General features: G+C 51.6%; 1 protein-coding gene across 1 annotated transcript in view; it reads right to left on the bottom strand.

Annotated features, from left to right (window-relative positions):
• Window positions 1-21,445, bottom strand: part of STOX1 (storkhead box 1) — a 57,673-nt gene extending 36,228 nt beyond the window's left edge. Inside the window, exon 1 of the mRNA XM_056113482.1 lies at window positions 21,151-21,445. Within this exon, the coding sequence (XP_055969457.1) occupies window positions 21,151-21,445 (295 nt within the window). The remainder of the gene's footprint in view (window positions 1-21,150) is intronic.
• Between the last annotated feature and the right edge of the window lie 292 nt (window positions 21,446-21,737).

Genomic DNA, 21,737 nt, shown 5'->3' with positions numbered 1-21,737 from the left:
CTTTGAAGTCAGATTTAACCATTGCAAATGCTCTCAGCTACTTTTCATCTTCTGTAAAGTTACTGGATCTAGGGCTTGAGCATACAAGGGAGTATAAGGTGCTTGCAGCCAGCCGTGCTCAAGTTCTCCTAAGCACTGCTGGGTAGTCCTGGAGGCCCCCAAGAACAGCTGGGGTGACCTTGGTAATCTCTGCACCCCAGGGTCCAATCTGCATCACATTCTCACACCCTCATACTGAACCACCAGCCTGGTTGGAAACCACTCCTCCCCCACACCCCCGCCCCCTAAAATGTTAGCTGATCTAAAGAATTCTCTGCCCCATAAAATTGTAAAGTCTCTCTTTCCCTTCTAGAATCAGTTAGCTGAAGCTTCAGGGGGTCTTTGAAAGCCTCTGATCTAGGAACTCTGTGAACTCCAGGGAAGTCAAACTCCACCCCTTCCAGAAGCCTCCACTGTGTCAGGGGTAGTTTTGGGGCAGGGAATGGGGTGATGGTGTGGGGGGGGGGGCTCTTCCTGGGGGTGCTCAGGGGACCATGTGGTGCTGGGCATGAGCCTGGGCTTTCTGCATGCCAGGCTTGTGTTCCCGCCACCGTGCTCTCTCTGGCTCACGGTTGGCTTCCATGTTAGAGCACTTAGATTCTTCTTTTGCCTCTAGGACAGAGACAAGCAGTGCACCAGGCCTCCCAGAAGTCTTTGCAGTAATGAAAGCTTTTTTTACTTTGTTGTGGGAATTGTTGGGGTCACACTACCCGCTGTGTGCAGAGGCCTAAGGAGAGGTACAAGGTGCCAAGAATCAAAGGCCTGTGGCTTACCACCTGGGTCTCATCCCTGGCCCTGAAACTTGTTTAAAGGTTTCCGAACTTAGTAGGAAGCGCTTTCATGTAGCACCTAATTACATGCTACACTTGGTGTTTCTGTACACACAACAGCTACGCTGCTATAACCCCCTTAATAATTTCCTGTTTTAAAAAGACCTTCCTAAAAAAAAAAACCCTTGTGTTTCCAAGGGAAAAACAGATACATGTAATATGCTAACAGCTCTCTAAAAAGGGGGGGGAGTTTAAACTATAGCAATTATTATGGCTACACACACACACACACACACACACACACACACACATATATAGATAGAGAGAGAGTAGGAAACTGGTCACCACAGCTAAAAAGAATGAAAGAATGGCTGGAAGCAGGGAAAGGAAGGAGACTTTTTTTTCTTCTAATTTTGAGCCACACTCCGCAGTGCTTACACCTAGCTCTGCACTCAGGGGCCACTCCTGGTGGGCTTTAGGAGACTGTGTGTGGTACCAGGGATTGAACCTCGGTTGACAGTGTTCAAGGCAAGCGCCTCACTTGTAATATCTCTCCAGGTCCAGGAGGGAGACTTTTCTTTCTTTTTCTCTTTTTCATTTTTTATAATTTTATTTATTGAATCACCGTGAGAGCAGTTACAAAGCTTTCGGGTCTACGTCTCGGTCATACAATGAAACACCCGTACCTTCACCAGTGCCCATTCTCCAACACCAAAAACCCCAGTATACCCCCATCCCACACCCTCCCCCTACCTGTGGGGCAGATGATTTACTTTTCTTTCTTTTGGGGGGGCTTTGGGGGAGTACCCACAGCTTTGGTGTGCAGGGGTTACTCCTAACTCTGTGCTCAGGGGATTGTATGATGCAGGGGATCAAACTAAGGTTGGCCATATGCAAGGCAAGCACCTACACCTCTGTACTATCTCTCCAGCCCCATGGAAAGGGGACTTTTCACCATATGCTCTTCTGTACCATAAACATGTTACTAAGCAACCATTAAAGTACAATACTTTGGTGCTTGCGGGGAGCCTATAAAGGTAAAGCTTGTGCAACTGCTGGTTGATCTCTGGCCTCCATTTAAAGTTTTGGGGGTGGAGTGACAGTACAGTGGCCAAATCAAGTTGTATCTCAGCATCTCCTATGGTCCTCTGAGCCCCACCAGGTATAATTTCTGAGTGCAGAGCCAGGACTGACCCCTGAGCATCACCAAATGTGACCCCAAAGTAAAAAAAAATAAAAAATAAAGTCTTAGGGCCAGAGAGAGTACAACAGGTAAGGCATTTGCTTTGTACTGGTTTGACCTGGGCTGTATCTCCCACATCCCATATGGTCCCCCCCAGCCCCCGAGCCTTCCAGAAGTGATCCCTGAATGCAGAGTCAGGAGTATCCCTGAGCTCTTCTGGGCGTGGCCCCCTGATAATAATAATAATAAGTAACATGAACATTTATTTATGGGAGTGGGGCATGGTGAGCCATATCTGTCTGTGCCAGGGTTCATTTTGGTAGTGCTGTGGATGAAACCAGAGTTGGCTGAATGTTAAGGCAAATGTCTTAACCCCTCTCCCATACACCTGGACCCTAGCATGAATATTTATTTATGTTGTTTTGTCTTTTAAGTTCAGACCTGGCAGTTCTCAGGGATCACTCCTGGTGTGACTCCAGGGAGCGTGTGTAGTACCAGAGATCGAAGTCGGGTCAGCCGCAGGCAAGGCAAACACAGGTACTCTCACTCTGGCCCTTAACACGAGTATTTAAAATACTAAGTCCTGGGCTGCAGAGGCAGCTCAAAGGGCTGGAGCTTGTGTTTTGGGTCCGGGAGCCCCAGGTTTGGTCCCCTGAGCACTGCTGGACAGAGTTGCTGGAGAGGACGCTAGTGGCCAAGCCCTGCGGTCGGCTGAGCCCAGTTCTCCCCCTGGCACCACATAGTTTCTGAAGCACTGCTGGGCGCAGCTTTAGAGCCCCCGAGCACCGTGTTCTTGGCTCTCACCCCGAGCCCCCCGCCTGGTTGGCCCAGAATCACCAGGAGGATTTTCAGGCCCTCTGGGCACAACTTGAGAAACCAAATCAATCCAAAATATATAGTCTTCCAATCCATGAAATTTAAAGACTTAATTATACTTAAGTAAATTAATAAATATCTTCTATTAAAAAGATATTAATAAATATCTTCTATCTGTAACAATAAATAATGTAATTTATAACAATAACAATCGCTCTGGAGCGATAGCACAGCGGGTAGGGCGTCTGCCTTGCACGCAGCCAACATGGCCGACCCGAGTTCGATTCCTCCGCCCCTCTCAGAGAGTCCAGCAAGCTACCGAGAGTATTCGACATGCCAGATACAGTAACAACAAAGTCTCCAATGGAGACGTTACTGGGCCCGCTCGAGCAAATCGACGATCAACGGGAGGGCCTCGAGCATAACAATAAATTTCATGATCAATGTGGGGAGAGAGAAAGATTTTACCGTAAGAACAGCAATCAGACCAGGGCACCCACTCTCACCACTTCTGTCCCACACAGCCTTAGAAGTCTGGCCAGTGGAGTACATGCCCAATTCAATCTGCTAATCAGTGGCTGAATAAATAGCAGTACTCCTACATATATTAAAAAAAAAAAGTCTGCCCAGAGCAATTAGGTAAGAAAAATAAATAAAAGGCATCCAAACAGTATAGGAAGCAGAACTGTTTGCATTTCATATGCTCATAACATGTAGAAAACCCTGAAGAGCCCCTCAAACAAGGGGTCGGGGAGAAAGTATAACAGAAAGGCACTGGGGCCAGAGCGATAGCACAGCGGGTAGGGGGTTTGCCTTGCACGCGGCCGACCCGGGTTCGATCCCCAGCATCCCATATGGTTGGTTCCCCAAGCACCTCCAGGAGTGATTCCTGAGTGCAGAGCAAGGAGTGACCCCTGAGCATCGCTGGGTGTGACCCAAAATGGCAAAACAAACAAACAAACAGGTAAGGCACTTGCCTCGCATGCAGTCAACATGGGTTTGATCCTTGGCACCACATATGGTCCCCCAAAGCTGACAGGAATGAGTCCTGAACACAGAGGCAAAAGTAAGCCCTGAGCACCACAGGGTGTGGCCCAAAAACAAAAAAACAGGAGCTGGAGTGATAGCACAGCGGGTAGGGCCTTGCACGCGCTGAAAAAAAAAAAACACCAGAAAATATATTTACTATGCACTTCAAACTGTATTGTACTGACACAGTCTGCTGTGATTTTATTATTAGCAAGCACTCAAAGATGTAAGTAGAAGAACTGTCACTGTCACACTGTCCTCCCGTTGTTCATCAATTTGCTCAAGCGGGCCCAGTAACGTCTCCATTTTGAGACTTGTTACTGTGTCTGGCATATTGAATATGTCACAGGTAGCTTGCCAGGCTTTGCCGTGCGGGCGATATTCTCTTGGTAGCTTGCCAGGCTCTCCGAGAGGGGCAGAGGAATCGAACCCAGCTTGGCCGGGCTGGCTGCACGCAAGGCAAACGTCCTACCGCTGTAAACTATTCTTTGTCGTACTGGACCAAAAATAATATAATCTGCTTTATATGTGATCTAATAATAATCATATATAATATATAACAATAATGTAATTTGCTTTGCAAGCTTTGCATTCTGGAGGCGCATATTGGATACCCAACACCACTTGGCACCCTGAACACGACAGAAATCAACCCCCAAACAACAGGCTGGGAACAGCCTCTGAGCATTGCCAGTAGTGACCAAAATTAAAAAAAAAAAATCAAACAGCAAAAGTATCAAATTAAAAAATGTAAATACTAATTGCCCTTGCACTAATGTTAACTGTCTGGCAGACAATAATTCGGGGGTGGGGGGTGGGGAACTAAGTTAAAGGTTGCAGAAATAATACAACAGGTAGGGCTGTACTTGCCTTGCATGCAGCCCACCCAGGTTCCATCCTTGGCATCCTATGTGGTCCCCTGAGCACTGCCACACATGATTCCTGAGTGCGGGGCCAGAAGTTACCTCTGAGCACTGCTGGGTGTGGCCCCCAAACAAAAACAAAAACAAAATCTAAATGAAATGCCAGATGCGTCAACTACTTACAGTCTCACGCTGTAAACAAGGCATCAGTGCACATTAACTCATTTGCTTGCTGGGCCAGCCCACGAAGTGTGACCTGCTCACACACCAATGCTTGCTGAGGTGTAGTGGCAGGTGTGACCACTGGCCAGTTATGATTCATATTTTGTGTGCTTGTTTAGAAAATAATCACTACAACTTTGTTACTCGACAGACAAAACATGCATAAGGGTTTTACAAAATTCTTTATCCTTTAACCGCCCCTTATTTTCATTCAACATCCCCCAATAATACCCCATGCTACCACTACCATCTCCCATGGCCCACCTCAGGGAGTCTTAGCCTACAGCACAGATATTAATACTATCATAAATAAGAAATCTAACTCACGATACCTCCATTTAAATTGGGGGGGGGCAGGTGAGACATGTGTCATCAGCAATGAATGACAGGACTAGATACTAGGCACGGCATGGCCCTGGGGCTCTGTCTATGGCCTTACTCAAAGGACAGTCACCACTCGAAGTTCCACAAGGATTCTAGACACCCTCAGAGGTATAAGCACTGCAGACAGCGATCTCCATGACAGGGTGGGGACTATCCTGTGTCTAGCATGAAATTATAGCAGTCATCACATCCACATACCGACAGGGGCCTAGACCTAAACCCATGCACCGGGAAGGAGTGTCCAAGTCCAGGACGGCTCAGCTGTCTGTGGTTCCCAGCAAGGGAAACAGAAGTCAGGATGTGGCTCCCCACCCCCACCCCCACCCCACATGTGCCTTTCTGGCCAGAGAGATAAGACAGCTTGAGGCACCTGCCATGCACAGGGTCAACCCAGTTCCATTTCTGGCACCACACATGGTCCCCTGAGCACTACCAGGACTGATCCTGGAGCACCATTAGGTGTGGCCCAGTGTCCACCAAAAAAAGCAAAATATGTTCCTAAGGTCATTTTTTTCCTTCTCCTTTTAATTAAAAAAAAAATTTTTTTTTTTTTGCTTTTTTTTGTTTTGGTTTTTGCATCACATCCAGCAGTGCTCAGGACCTACTCTCAGCTCAGGGCTCAGAGGTCACGTCCCGGGAGTTTTCTCTGAAAGCACACGTGCAAACGTGCATAAATAGAACTCCTGGTCAGCTGTCCAATGTCACCTTCCGCTGTGAGCTCCTCCAGGTGACGGCCGGAGGCTTCTGCCTCTCTGTGTCAACCACTGCAGTGCCAGACCCGGAGAAAACGCTCAGGGTGGACCTAAAACCTGGTGATGTGAGCAAGAGAGGCTCAGAAGGACGTGGCCACTCAACAACGCTTCGGGGGTCAGCAAGCAAAAGATGGGGTTCGGAAATGGTGATTCTGGGTAGGCCCAAGCAACTTAGGGAGGTACTGAAGCAACATCAATGCGGGCCCGTGGATTTCCCTGCATCTCCTGACACACGGGACTCGGGTCCTAATGCAGCTGGAGGCCAATGCCAAGCCCAGAGCTGGGCGGCCTCCTGTCCACAGAGCCAAGCCACCCACAGACCCACAGTGAGCCGTCCACAGCTGGGAGCATGAAGACCCTGCAACTCAACGACTACGCCATGACTTCCCAGCAGATTCCCAGATGGACTTCATCAGGCCTCTCCTCCACCAGACTCTCTCCGGACGACAAAGGGCATGGACCTGACCAGCACCTCAGTACTGGGACCAGTAGGAAGGACAAGACAGAAGAACAGCCGGGGCTGTGGAGAGAGCTCAGGCGGCAGCTCACGGCCTACATGTGAGAGGGCCCGACTTCAGTTTCCAGCACAGCCTCCTAGCACCACTAGGTGTGGTCCTGGTGGCCCCAGAGAACTGGCCCAATCACCAAAACCAGGTCCTCACCACCTTGCTGAGCTCTGTTGTATGTGGTCTCTATTAACATTTCAATAACAACAATACTAATAATAATAACGGGGCTAGAGTGATAGCACAGCGGTAGGCCGTTCATCTTACAAGTGGCCAACATGGCCAACCCGAGTTTGATTCCTCTGCCCCTCTCGGAGAGCCCGGCAAGCTACCAAGAGTATCTCACCCGCACGGTAGAGCCTGGCAAGCTCCCCGTGACGCATTCGATATGCCAAAACACAGTAACAACAAGTCTCATGATGGAGACGTTACTGGGCCTGCTCGAGCAAATCGATGAACAACGGGAGGACCGTGTCTACCGTGTCTACTAATAATAATATCAATAGCACAGAGATAGTACAGCCTTGCATGCAGTCAATACCCACCACCAAGAGTGATCCCTAAGCACAGAGCCAGGAGGTAGCCCTAAGCATCACTGGGAGTGGCCGCCAAACTTAGAAGGGTCAGGGAGAGCATACAGGGGGTACTGTACTTACCTTTCTTGTGGTCAACCCCTGTTGGGTCCCTGGCACCATATTTTGTCCCCGAAGCATTATCCCTACCAGGAGTTGTGGAATATGGACCAATTACCAAGCACCCCTCCCAATAAAAAGAAGTCGAAAAGAAGCCTCTCTTTTGGGAAGGAGGAGGAGGCAGGCGAAACACGGGGAGGAGCAAAGCTTGTGCCCTGTCAGTGGGCTACACCCGAGCCTTGTGCTAGATTAGCAGTGGTTAGCACAGGCCCTGTGCTTGGAGAGAAGCTACTTTAAGAATGAGAATCCCAGACTGGAGCGACAGCACAGGAGCTAAAGCACTTGCCCTGCATGCACACGACCCAGGTTCAATTCCAGGCACCCCGTAATATCCCCCAAGCATCTCCCAGAGTCATTCTGAGCACAGAACCAGGAATAAATGCTGAGCACCGCCATGCAAGACTGAAAAGCCAAACTCCAATGGGGGAAAAATGGAAGGGTCTAGAAAGTTCCTAATGCCAAAGGATGTTTCTGAACAGTGTGCTTTTCCCCCAGGAGGCACAGACGTAGGCTAGTCCTGATGTCGATGCCGTGATGCTGGCACACATGGGGGCAAAGCAAAATCCCCAAATCTGCTGGCTGGATTAAGCTCCAGCGAACAAACACTGACCCAGCGGGCCTGCGAAGCTCTCTGACAGGTGTGGCTGAAGGATCTAGGTAAGGAAGGTGATTTGACATGACCCAGGGGGCACCTTCTATCAGGCCACTGGCCCTGAGGCTGAGAGAACCCCACCAGGATGCCTGACACCCGCAGATGTCACGCTTGCCAGGCCCCCGGTCCTGCCGAGGCAGCTTATCGTGGCTCTCTTCAGAGATCCCACAGTGTTTCTGCTTCTTGAACCCTAAGGAAGGCAGGTGCCTTCCAGGAGGAAAGGGGAAAGGGCAGGTTCAGGCGGGAGCAGGAGCAGCCAGGAGCATAAGTCAAAGGCGCTGGGGGCTTGATCGTTGAGCTAAGGGGCCTGGCGGGAGGGCCGGGGCTGCTGTGTCTGAGATGCCCGGGGTCCATCTATGCTCAAGAGAGAAGCCGAGAGCATAGAGCAGGGCAGAAGCCCCAGCCGCGATCCAGGTGGGAAACGGAGCTCACAGGAGGGCCACCGCCCAGGAGCAAAGGAAGAATCCGAGGGACATGCGGCAGTAAGACCTGTCAGATCCGATAACCTCCTAACCTGGGGCCAGGGAGAGTGGGACAGATCGACGACGCTGACTTTCAGGTTCCTGGCGCTCCGGCACCCCCAACGCTACAAAGGCAGCAATTAAAGGTGTCCTCTCATCACTACTGTGGAATCAAAACACCTGCCGGGGAAACTCATCCACCACCCAGCTATGATGCGCAGGTCAAATGCCCACAAACACCCCGCTGTGAGTTCTCTGGCTTTGCAGACTAAGACTGCCCTGCGTGTCGGCTTGGGTCAAAGGCAGCAGCAGCCGGGGATGAACGCCCTGAGTCGGGCTGCAAAGTGCCTGAATGGGACCCAGGAAGGGGAGAGGCGAGGAGTGGCCAGAACAGCCGTCTCTGCAATTCCCTGGGCCTGGAACCAACCAGAGGCCCGATGGCAATCTGATAGCCTCACAGGGAGTGGGAGCACAGGGCCCCACAGTGGAAAACTCCAGCAACGTCCAAGGAACTGGGGAGCAGCGCCGATGAAAAGAGGACGACCGGAAAACCCCAGCAACACGGCGGCCGCACCAGACCCTGCACCCGCCTGCAGTCTGGGAAGAGGACTGAACGCTTTCTGCTTCCCTTCCTTCCTACCTTCGTGTCTTCACGCCTTCCTGCCTACCTTCCTTTCATTTCTGCTTTTTGTTTTCTGGGTCATACCTGGTTTTTTCTCAAGGCTTACTCCTGGCTCTGTGCTCAGGAATTAGTCATGCTGGGCTTGGGGGACCATATCAGATGCTGATGCTGGGGATGGAACCAGGATCAGACCATGTGCAAGGCAGGTAACCTATCCATAGGACTATTTCTTCATCCACTTACCTTCTAGAGGAGGAAGATTGCCAAGCTAGAATACAGCTGCAGAGGAATGAGGCGCATGTGGTCCTGTGAGCCAGGCCCTGAGTCTGATCCCTGCTACAGAGAGATTCCACCAAGCACTGCTGGAGGTGTAGGGTCCCCGCCAAAACTTTTAAAAGACCATATTGTATACCATTTTTATGAAATGTCTGGCAAACTTACAATAGAGGGTAGTAGAAGCTGGGGGAAAAGGAGATGGGGAGTGGACTTGGGTTTCTTTTTTTTTTTTGTGGGGGGGTCATACCCAGTGATGCTCAGAGGTTACTCCTGGCTCTGCACTCAGGAATTACTCCTGGCGGTGCTGGGGAACCATATGGGATTCTGGGAATCGAACTTGGGTTGGCCACATGCAAGGCAAATGCCCTACCCACTGTATCATCGCTCTAGCCCCCTGGGTTTCTTTTTAAGGTGAAGAAATTGTCCTGGGTTTTGATCAATGGTTGCACAATACTGTCAACAGGGAGCACATGGACAACCCTGTTTCAATCCCTAGCACTGCACACACGGACCCCCAATCATTGTCAGGGGGGCACTTTATAGCATGGAGCTAAGAAGAGCACCTGAGCACTGCTGAGTGGGGAACAAAAAAAAACCAACAAAAAAAGGCAAACCATCTAGGTGGCAGAAAGATAACTCAAAGGCCTAGAGCACTTGACTAACATGCAGAGGCCTTAAGTTCAATGCTTGATCCCACAGTTCAATGCCTGAGCACTGCCAGAGGTAGCCCTGGGCCTGCTCTGGGCCTGCTCTGGGTCTGAGCAGCCCCAGATGGGCGGCCCAGGCTCTGCACTGTGAGGCCCACAGAGCCCGTCCCCCTACACAGACCCTCAAAGCCAGTCCAATGAAAAACGCGTGGACAGATGCTTCTCAGAGACACACAGGAAATGCTCAGTGTCACTAAATGCGAGGGGAGTCCAGATGAAAGCAACAGAAGACATTGGCCATTGCAGTTCGTTTGCGTTTTCTTTGCTTGTTTGCTTAGCCTGTGGCATTAAACCACGGAAGATGACCGTAGATTCAGTGCCATGAAGTGGCATGAAGGATGCTTTCCTCAAGTTCCTCAATTAACCTCAAGGTCCTGAATCCTAACTAATCGCCAGGTCCTGAATCCTCTCTGAATTGGCTTTTGTGCACAGGGTAAGAATGAGGTCTGAGCTCATTTTTGCTGACACGTGACTGACGAGTTTTCCCATCACCATTCGCTGAAAAGGCTTTTCCCTGTTCCACTTCATACTCTGTGGCCCTTTGTGGAACGATTAGCTTACTGATAAACCCGCGCCTCTGTCTCCCGGCTCTTGATTCTATTCCAACAGGCTGAGAGTCTGTCATTATTCCTGTACACACTGGCATGATTACTACAGTTTTATAGGATAAAGTTGGGGAAAGGAAGTCTCCCATCTTTTTCTTCTAGGATTGCTTTGGCTATTCTGGGGTTTTATGACACCATATAAATTTCAGCAGTATTTGATTTATGTCTTTGAAAAATCTTATGGGAATGTTTAAAGGAAGGCATTGAATTTGAATAGTGCTCTGGGCAGGATTGTTATTTTGACCTTATTAATCCTCCCAATCCATGAACAGTGGATATGTTTCTATTGCCTTGTATGTTTCTGTTCCCTCTTCCATTTTTTTTTTTAGTGTTTATAGTTTTCTCTGGGTGTCTTTCACCTTTTGTTAAGTTGATTTCCAGGTACATAATTTTTTGTTTGTTTGCTATGGTTTTGGGGCCATGCCTGCTGATGCTCAGGGCTTATTCCTGGTTCTGCACTCAGGAAATACTTCTGGCAGTACTCAGGGGACCATATGGGATGTGGGAGATTGAACCCATGTCTGCCCCCTACCCCATACTTGACTTTCTGAATCACAATCATGAAAGTTTTCATAAAAGTAAACATAAATTTAAAAAATAATAAATTAAAAAGTCACAGGCATTTTTTATTCAAAATAAAAAACTGTCCTCCCACTGTTCATCGATTTGCTCAAGAGGGCACCAGTAACATCTCACAACAAATTGTGAGACTTGTTGTTACTGTTTTTGGCATATCAAATACGTTATGGGTAGCTTGTCAGGCTTTGCTGTGCGGGTGAGATAGTCTCGGTAGCTTGCCAGGCTCTCTGAGAGGGGCGGAAGAATCGAACCCGGGTCAGCAGCATGCGAGGCAAACGCCCTACCCACTGTGCTATCGCTCCAGCCATAAATGCCTAAAATAAAATATTCAATACTAAGAAAGAGTAATTTTTGCAAAACTTTTCATGGTCTTGTGATTATATAGACCTTCTTAAGACACAAAAAAGCACAAACCATAAAGACGAGTATTGTAAATTTAACTACAGTAAACATACAAATTTTGAGGACTGGAGAGAGAGTACATTGGGGAGGGCATTTGCCTTGCACACGGCTAACCAGGTTTGATCCCCAGCATCCCACATGCTCTCCAAAGCACCACCAGAAGTGATTCCTGGGCGGAAAGCCAGGAATAAACCCTGAGCATTGCTAAGTGTGCCCAACTCCCCGCCCCCCACCCCCACATACGCAAAGCATGCCTGCATTCACACGTGCTCCCAGAGTCACACACCACACCATACACACACATACAAGAAACACAAAATTCTATACAGCATAAATCAGTATGTACACAAAGGTCAAAAACAAAAACAAAGATTATTCTAGGCTCGAGAGATAGTACTGCAGACAAGGTTCCAGCCTTGCAAGCGGCTGACACAAGTTAAATTTCAGGCACCACATATGGTCACCCGAGCACCCCCAGGATTGATCCCTGAGCTCAAGTCAGGAATAAGTCCTGAACACAGAGTCAGGAGTAAGCCTTGAGCATCACTGGGTGTCACCTTAAACCCCAAAATACAGACCTACTAAAACAAAAAACAAGGATTATTCTTTTTTTTTTCTTTTTGGGTCACATCCGGCGATGCACAAGGGGTTACTCCTGGCTCTGCACTCAGGACTTACTCCTGGCAGTGCTCAGGGGACCATATGGGATGCTGGGAATCGAACTCGGGTCGGCTGCATGCAAGGCAAACACCCTACCCGCTGTGCTATCTCTCCAATCCCAAGGATTATTCTTTAGATAACAATATTTAGAAAAAGCAGAAAAAGCAGCAGTTCTCAAAAATTACTCCCCCAAATTTGTTCACAATGTAAATTTTCGGCTCAGACCTACTGGATCACAAACTGAGAGTGGAGGGGATGAGAAACTCAAGGGATGGTTTAACAAGCCTGATACATGTTGAAATCGGAGCACTACTGAGCATCATACATTCACTCAACCTATTTCCAAAACTTATGTTCCAGGATATATGCATTATCCCATTCAAAAATTTGGAAAATCTTGTGACTCGAGATCAGGGTTTGTCAAACAGTGGCCTTATGACTCCCTGTGGGGCCCAGGATATTCCAAGGGTATTACAAGTGAAAAATCACACGAAGAGGGGGCGAATCAGTAAGGTCGGAGAGTCAATGGAAGGAAACAAGATTGGAAGGGGGACATGATAGGACAAAGACTGAGAAAGACTAACTAAAATGATCATACTCCCCAAAGTATTATACATCTATTCATAGTAGGGAAAATGTAAAAATGTGCTGGGATGGGGATTAACACAACAAATTCATGATTGCACGTGGGGTGCAGGAAAAGGGGCAAAAATGGGATGAGGAACGGGAGGGAGGTGTTAATTTAAAGAACGCTTTAAGCTGCTGGGACCAAGGTTACTCTACCTATCTTGACACCGTTATCTAATTCCTCAAAATAAGTTTTTTAAGAGGTGGACCAGAGGAATAGTCCAGAATGATGGTGGGAGTACAAGGTGACCAGAATATAGGGCAGAATTTATAATGCAAAACGGAGTTCACTGTTAGGAAATAATAAGATCTTAAGTAATGAATGAAGACAAGGAGGCCGAAATAAGTGTTGTTAGTTTAAGGAGTGCAGACTCCTTGATCAAAGAAGAGAATTTTTAAAATTTCAAACAATGTTTAAAACATTTTAAATGTCACCATGAAATTACAAAGCTATTTGACTGAGTTTCAGGCATACAGAGTTTCAGCACCCATCTCTCACCACTGTCCACTTCTCACCACTAATGCCTGCCTCTTGTCCCAAGCCCAATTGCCATCCACCCACGCGTAGGAAATTTTATATTGGATTTTAAGTGTAGCTGGCATTAGATACATGAGGTAGATAAGAACTATATTCTGGAGGAGCTTTGATATCAGCTGAAGTGTTTAGACCATGGTTCAAAGTGTATGAACAGGGGCTGGAGCGATAGCACAGCGGGGAGGGCGTTTGCCTTGCACGCGGCTGACCCGGGTTCAATTCCCAGCATCCCATATGGTCCCCTGAGCACTGCCAGGTATGATTCCTGAATGCAGAGCCATGAGTGACCCCTGAGCATCGCCAGGTGTGACCCAAAAAGAAAAAAAAAACCAAAGTGTACGAACAGAGGAACAAAATGTATAAAAGAATATTTTTGGAAGCTGGTGATTTCAGTATGTTTGCTGAGCTGCTTGGTTATATACCAGAGTAATCAATAGTTGCAAAACTACCCATCTAGCAGGATGAGGACAAGGGTGGTGATAGCTGAAATTGAAAGAAGCAGTTTGGAAATTCTCACCTCTCCTAATTTATTAATTTCATGTCATTTTTTGGTTTGGGGCCACACCTGGCGATGCTCAGGGCTTGCTCCTAACTCTGCTTAGGGATAACTTCTGGTCATGTTTGGAGGTCCATATATGGTACTCCGGGATGGAACTATGGTTCACGGCATGCAAATTAAGTGTCCTTACCCCTGTACTATTCAAAATCACTGTCCTGTCACTGTCCTCCCGTTGTTCATCGATTTGCTCAGGCGGGCCCAGTAACATCTCCATTGTGACACTTGTTACTGTGTTTGGCATATCGAATATGTCACAAGTAGCTTGCCAGGCTTTGCCGTACGGGCGAGATACTCTCGGTAGCTTGCTGGGCTCTCCAAGAGGGGAGGAGAAATCCAACCTGGGTCAGCCAGGTAAGTCGCATGCAAGGCAAACACTCTACCCGCTGTGCTATCAAAATAATAATCATAAAAAAAAAAAACAGAAGGCCATGGTGAGAGGTCCCGGGTTTGATCCCCAATCCTCAGTACTGCACAGCCTCCTAAGCACCATTGTGTGTAGCCCTGGTGGCCCACACATGACTGGGAACGCACAAGACAAAAAAAAAAAAAATTCTGGGTTGGAGATCGGGCACGTTCAGGGTGGTATGGCTGGTGAGCCCGGCAAGCTACAGGGAGTATCTCGCCGGCACGGCAAAGCCTGGCAAGCTCCCCGAGGTGTATTTGATATGCCAAAACCAGTAACAACAAGTCTCACAATGGAGATGTTACTGGTGCTCGCTCGAGCAAAGCGATGAACAACGGGAGGACAGTGCTACAGTGCGACTCTGGGTTGGGAAGAGATGGACAGGAGTGACTCCCAAATTCAGAGCAGGTGTGACCCCCAAACCAAAATAAAAGATATTCCTTTTAAAAATGGGGCCGGGGCTCTCGGCCTCCGCATCACGAAAGCTAAGTGGAGGAAGAAGCGAATGAGCGGGCTGAAGTGTACATGAAGAAAGATGAGGCAGCGTCCGAGTAAACTGAGATCTTGTGCACGCTGGAGGCCACAGGAGCAGAAGCAAAGAATGGCCGAGGCCTGGGACACCTGTAGAATCTGCTAGCACCGTGCTCTTGCTGGATCTGAAGCATCTCTGAGAGGCCCACCTTTGACAGGCCCTCCAATTTAGTCCCCTTTCGGCCCTTTGCCCCGGGACTTAGCATCCTGGACTATTTCTGTTCTTGACTGGCTGAATGTAATGTGTGCATAATAAATCGTCCATTCTGTCTTGGCTGAATTAAAAAAAAAATGGGGCTGGGGGCTGAGATGATAGGACAGCAGGTAAGCCACTTGCCTTGCTCACAGTCACCCCAGGGGGATTTCTGACACCCCATATGGTCCCCCAAGGATCCCCGCTAGGAGTGATCCGGGAGCACAGGGTCAGGAGTAAGCCCTGAAGCACAGCCAGGTATAACCCCCAAGACAAAAACAAAAGCAAAAAGATTAGGCTCCAGAGATAGTACAGAGGGTGGGGCGCCTGGGGCCACCTGGGTTTGATCCCTGGCACCCCATGTGGTTTTTCGTCCCCTGCCCCCTAAACACAGAGCCAGGAGCAATCCCCAACAGCACCTACATTATTGATTTCAGAGAAAGGAGCAAACTTGTTTGGACAAGTGGTTTTTCTTCTCACCCCAGGAAGCCATCATTAACCTTTCACCTCCCTGCAGTGATGGTCCGAGGCAGCAAATGACTCACCCAAACAAATACAGGCGTCCCCCCACACCACCACCTGCAGCTGGCTTGGCAGGTGGCTCCCCCCAGCTCAGCTCCCCTTTCATTTGCTAATGTCATTAGTTTTAAAACAACAATAACAAAAAAACTCACTTGTGGCTGGAGCCACAAAAGCAGAGGGAGCCCCAGGTTATCATGCTAATGGTGCTGCCACCCTCCTTGGGGCAGAAGCCTTCAGCTGGAAAACAACGATTTTTCTCATCAGAGGGAGGACACGGCGAAGAAAGTGAGGAGGGAGAGAAAAAGACCCAGAACTTGGCAGAAAATAAACAAACCCCAGCGGAACCTCCGTTCAGAGTTAGGGCCCGGGAGACAGCGCAGGCCTGGTAAGCGTGAGCTCATTGGCACACAGTCCCTGTCCTACCCCCCCCTCCCCAGCCCCTCCCACACTGAGCACTGTCCCCAGCAAGTCCGCTGATGGAGATGGCCCCTGAGCTGTCTACAGCCACCCATACTGCAAGAAACCATGTTCGGGCCACCCACTGTCAGAGGTGTAAAAGCACCGCAGGAAAGGGGTGGGTCCCAGCAAGCACCCCAACTAGAGAGAGGTGCCAGGAAGCACACCTGTGTGAGCACAGCTGCAGCCCCGATGGAGCCTCAGCCGTGACCTCCAACCTCGAAGTACAGGCGTGGATGAGCAGAGGGCGGGGACCACAGTGTGTGCCCTCCCTGCCAGCACCACAGCCACAAGGACATCGGAAACAAGCAAGTGGCCAGGGACACAGCACAGCTAGGGGGGCGCTTTCCATGCCAGGAGCCACGGAAGGTCTCCCGAAAGCACTCTGCACTAGGAGTGATCCCTGAGCACTAAGCCAGGAGTAAGCCCTGAGCACCAGTGGAAGCAAACTGGGAGCCAGGAGGGAGAAATTCAATCCAGCACCTGGGTCTCAGGCCACGTCTGTCTGCCTGACCAGGGTACTTCCTCCTCTCTTCTTTTGGGGAGGCCTCCCCACTAGTGCAGGGGACCTGGGGGGCTACTCGAAGGGGTCAGATCTGGTGATGTGGTGCTGCTTGACCCGGAGATGCTGGGAGCCAGCAGAGACAAAACTGGCAATGCCCAGGACCCATCAGGACATATCAGCGGTGCCCAAGAAGCCCCAGGGATTGAATGTGTGGTCTCCAGCATGCAAAAATGCCCCCAGGCCTTTGACCTACACCCCAGGTCATACAAAGCTCTATGAGCCCTGGGTCCAGAAGCCCCGACCACAGGAGCCCAGCACCCCCCTCACTCCCTGCCATTTCTTTTTCTTCTTCTTTTTTTTTTTCTTTTTCTTTTTTGGGTCACACCTGGCGATGCTCAGGGGTTATTCCTGGCTTTGCACTCAGGAATTACTTCTGGCAGGGCTCAGAGGACCATATGGGGTGCCGGGAATCAAACCTGGGTCGGCTGTGTGCAAGGCAAACGCCCTACCCTCTGTGCTATCACTCAGCCCCTCCCTGCCATTTCTGTCTGAACTGGCCAGCTACACTCGCTATGGACAAATGCTTTTACGTAGAAGAAAATGAGCCTTAAAATACAAACTACAAACCTTTCCCACAGTGATTCAATACATAAATAAATAAATAAATAAAAATACAAACTACATAGAAAAGAGCTCTAGAATTGCAGGTAGGGTGCTCACCTGGCACACACTGACTTGGGTTCAATCCCCAGCACCCCTTATAGTCCTTTGAGCCTGCCAGGAGTGATTCCTGAATACAGAACCAGGAATAAATCTAAGCATCACAGGGTGTGACCCCCCCCCAACAAACAAAACACCAAAAACATAAAACCTACCAAAAGTCTATCTTTTTTTTTTTTCCCCCATTTTTGAGTAAGAACTTACAGCACTGCCTTTTAGGAATCAAAAGTCTTTTTTTTCCTGAGGGAGAGAGGTTTGGTTTGGGGCCATATCCAGCGATGCTCTGATACTGCTCCCAGGTGGACTCAGGGATCTGAGCTAGGGTAGGTAGCACACAGTGCCAATACCTGGCCCTGGAAGTCTGTTCCACCTGGTCGAAATCCAGGGGACTGAAACTGGATCCCTGCACACCTCCTGCCCACGTTACCTTCTGGGCCCTGACGATGATCCAAGAGCTGCCTGACTATGTCACGTCTACTTCAATTTTTGTTGTTTTTGTTTCTGGTCACACCAGCATTGCTTCAGGGCTTACTCCCAGTTCTGTGCTCAGGGATCATTCCTGATGGTGCTCCAGGGGACCACATGTACTGCCAGGGATCGAACCTAGGTCTGGGCTGAGTGCAGGGTAAGTGCCTTCCATCCTATATTACTTTCCAGTCCCTCCTTTGATGTAACTCAGAGATCCTAAGTTAAACTAGTACTTGGCAGCTAACCATACTCTCATTTCTAAATACTGGCAAGTAGCAAACAAAATCTCCATTTTTACCTCTCAAAATGTTCTAACTGGTGGATGGCTTCACCCAAGTTCTTTTATTTTGGGAGGGGACACACTTGACAGTGCTCGGGGCCATACTCCTAGCAGTGCTCGGGGAACCCTATGCGGTGTCATGGGTCGGCTGAAGGCAAGGCGGCATCTTAACCTCGGTACAATCTCTCTGGCCTTGTCCACATTTTTCTCAGGGCTCTATTTAATTCCTTTTGGTTTGTGGGCCACACCCAGTGATGCTCAGGATCCGCTCCTGGCTCTGCACTCAGGGATCACTCCTTAGCAGGGCTTGGGGGACCATATGGGATGCTGCGGATGGAACCTGAGCCCTGGTTAGTACAAGGCAAGTGCCCTCCCCACTGTACTTGGGCCCCCCTCAGGGCTCTATTAAAAACTCCAAACTAGGGCCAGGGCTGGAGCGATAGCACAGCGGGTAGGGCGTTTGCCTTACACACGGCCGACCCAGGTTCGATTCCCAGCATCCCATATGGTCCCCTGAGCACCGCCAGGAGTAACTCCTGAGTGCAGAGCCAGGAGTAACCCCTGTGCATCGCCAGGTATGACCCCAAAAGCAAAAAAAAACTCCAAACTATTCCATGAGACCCAAGTGGAACAGAGGACCTGGTACTAAGCCCACACTCCTGCACCTCTACTGCAGGTGGGCTCCCTGCATCCCAGCAGCATGCTGTCTTACAGAAGCATCGCTCAGTGGACAGAGTCGGGGCACCTGATGTGCTTTCACTGTGAGGCCCCTGGCACTCGGGTTTGCTGCCCCCCACGCCTGCATGAGGCATCATGGCAGCCTCTCACGGGCTCCCGAACTTGACCCTCACTCTGCAGTCCAGGCCACTCTGATGCTCGGGAAGGCGGAGGGGGAATCAGAGAATGCACTTGCTAATTCAAACCAGAAAAGCCAAGGACATGGCTCTGAAAAGAGTTTTTCATGCAGCCTGTCTGGAAGGCAGACCCCTTCCCGCGGAGGAAACTCTGGCTTGGCTACACGGCTCCCCGTTTCCTCAGCCAGAAACCAATTTTCCTCCCCTCACTTCGGCGAGTCAAAGGAAATGAGACGTGTCTCTGCAATGAGCTCTGGTCTACCCTGAAGAAAAGGTAGGGAGTGGGGGGTGGGTGGGAGGTGGGCAGTGTGCAAGACACCCCAGAAATCTGGAAAGCTCAGGTTTGGCTTCACTGGCCCCAGGCAGCCCTCCCCTGCAGCTGCCCTGAGCGCTTCTCTGCCCTGGGAATCAAACCAATCCTTCTGCTTCTCTGTGTCCAGCTCAGATGGAAGCAGAGAGCGGATGGAGACAGAGAAAGGTGTCCTTGGAAGGAGCCCAGATTCAGGCCTGGAACAACGGGGGGCTTATCCACAGCACCCTCAAGTGCCTCCCCAGGCATGGACAGAAGCAGTCTGCCTCAGGCTGACCCTGGCCGTTAGTGGAGGCTCACAGGGCACTCACAGACCAAAGGTTTTATTTCTCCAGTGAGACTTCCTCAGGCCAAAGGCAGCCGCCTAACACACTTGCAGCACTTACACTTCTGGGGCTGGAGCAACAGTACAATGGCTAGTGCGCTTGCCACGCACTTGGCCGGCCCAGGTTCAATGCCCAGCATCCCATATGTAATAGGGTCCAATTGCCAAATTCACACACTCTGAAGACTGGGACGAAGATCCCCTTTTCTCTAAGAACTCTGCTTAGATTCTCTGGTCACCTACGCTGGAGGTGCATCCAGAGTGCTATTCGTCATTTATTTCCCGGCAGTTAAGGGCCCCTACGTTTAAGCTAGGCCCTGGTCCAAGACCACCACATCCCAGGAGGGCAGGAAAACCACACGGTTGAGGTCTCCAAATCTACCATTTAAGAAAAGGTGGTGGTGGGTGGAGGGAAGCGGAGCGATTTGTGTTCCTCCGAGCACCCTCTGAGCGACTCTGGGGGCAGTCGACCGACCCGCATTGGATCTCCAGCACTCTAGGGATTCCTGAGCACCGCCAGGAATTTGCCTTGCACGCGGCCAACCCAGGTTCGATTCCCAGCATCCCATATGGTCCCCTGAGCACCGCCAGGGTTGATTCCCGAGTGCAGAGCCAGGAGTAACCCCTGAGCATCGCCGGGAATGGCCCCAAGACAAAAACAGACAAAAGTTGGTTCGGAAAGGCCGCAACGGGAGCAATACTGAGGGTGGCTTTGTCCAGCGCCCTGGGGTGCTGTTTCGAAGCGCCTCGGAAAGCCAAGCCCGACTCGCGGTCTCCTGGCCTCCGCTCTGGACTCCTGAGAGTAGGGAGCAGGTGGGCTCAGGCTCTCCACAACACAGCAGCGCCTCTTGCCCACACCAAGAGCTTCCCTTTGCTTGCTTCTTTTGGGGGGTGGGGGGTGGGGTCGGGGTGGATGCACTGGGGGGGAACCACGGTGTGCCCGGGGACGCAGCCTGGACCACAGCGCGCGCGCAGCGCCCCAAATCCTCCCGAGAAAAGGCAAGTTCTCCCTTTTCTTGCTCCTTTTTTGGGGGTCGGGGGGGGGGTCGGGGTGGATGCACAGGGCCTGGACCACAGCGCCCGAGTTCTCCCAAGGAAAGGGAAGTTCTCCCTTTTCTGGGGGGTGGGGGGTGGGGTCGGGGTGGATGCACTGGAGGGAACCGCGCTGTGCCCGGGGACGCAGCCTGGACCACAGCGCGCGCAGCGCCCCGAGTCCTCCCAAGGAAAGGGAAGTTCTCCCTTGTCTTGCTTCTTTTGGGGGTCGGGGGGGGGGGGGTCGGGGTGGCTGCACAGGGCCTGGACCACAGCGCCCGAGTTCTCCCAAGGAAAGTTCTCCCTTGTCTTGCTTCTTTTTGGGGGGCGGGGGTGGGGTCGGGGTGGATGCACTGGGGGGAAACCACGCTGTGCCCGGGGACTCAGCCTGGACCACAGCGCGCGCGCAGCGCCCCGAGTTCTCCCGAGAAAAGGCAAGTTCTCCCTTGTCTTGCTTCTTTTGGGGGTCGGGGGGTGGGTCGGGGTGGCCGCCCAGGGCCCGGACCGCGGCGCCCCGGGTTCTCCCCCCGCGCCCGAGCACCCCGAGGCGGGCGAGCCAGGCGCCCCTCGGCGGGACCCCGCGCCCCCCGCCCGGGCCCGCCGCACTCACCCAGCGCCCTGATGCGGAAGCCGCGCGGCGGGCGCAGCGCCCGGCGGCCCCAGGCGTCGCGCAGCACCTGCAGGCTGGCGGGGGGCCCGTGCACCAGCAGCACCCCGCGGCCCAGCCAGCCCTGGAAGTGCAGCCGCGAGGCGGCGCGCGCCAGCCGCGGGTTCCAGAAGCAGCGCGCGTTGGCCCGGCGGAAGGCGCGGAACGCGGCGCGCCCGCCCGGCTCCTCGGCCCGCGCCTCCGCCCGGCCCAGCACCAGCGCCAGCGACGCGGGCGCCAGCTGCACCGGCCGGGCCATCCCGCGCCCGCCGCCGCCCGACCCCTCGGCGATCTGCGCCCCGCGCCCGGCGGCCCCGGGACCCCGGCTCCGGGGGCGGGGCGGGGCGGGACGGGCCCCCGCGGGGCGCCCAATGGGCCGCGCTCCGCACCGCCCCCGGGACGCGGCGGCCCCGCACCCGGGGCGGAGCCCGGACCCCACGCCGGCCCCGGGGAGTCGAGGCGGCCCCGATCGCGGCACGGGCGACGCGGCGTGGGGCCCCCTCGATGGAGAGGGCTCGGGTGGCCTCGGTCACACCCCCTCTCCGCGCGCC

The sequence above is a fragment of the Sorex fumeus genome, unplaced genomic scaffold, assembly GCF_029834395.1.
Source record: "Sorex fumeus unplaced genomic scaffold, SorFum_2.1 ptg000020l, whole genome shotgun sequence".
Classification (NCBI taxonomy): domain Eukaryota; kingdom Metazoa; phylum Chordata; class Mammalia; order Eulipotyphla; family Soricidae; genus Sorex; species Sorex fumeus.
The sequence above is the reverse complement of the archived record's forward strand: the minus strand, read 5'-3'. Positions and strand labels throughout refer to the sequence as shown.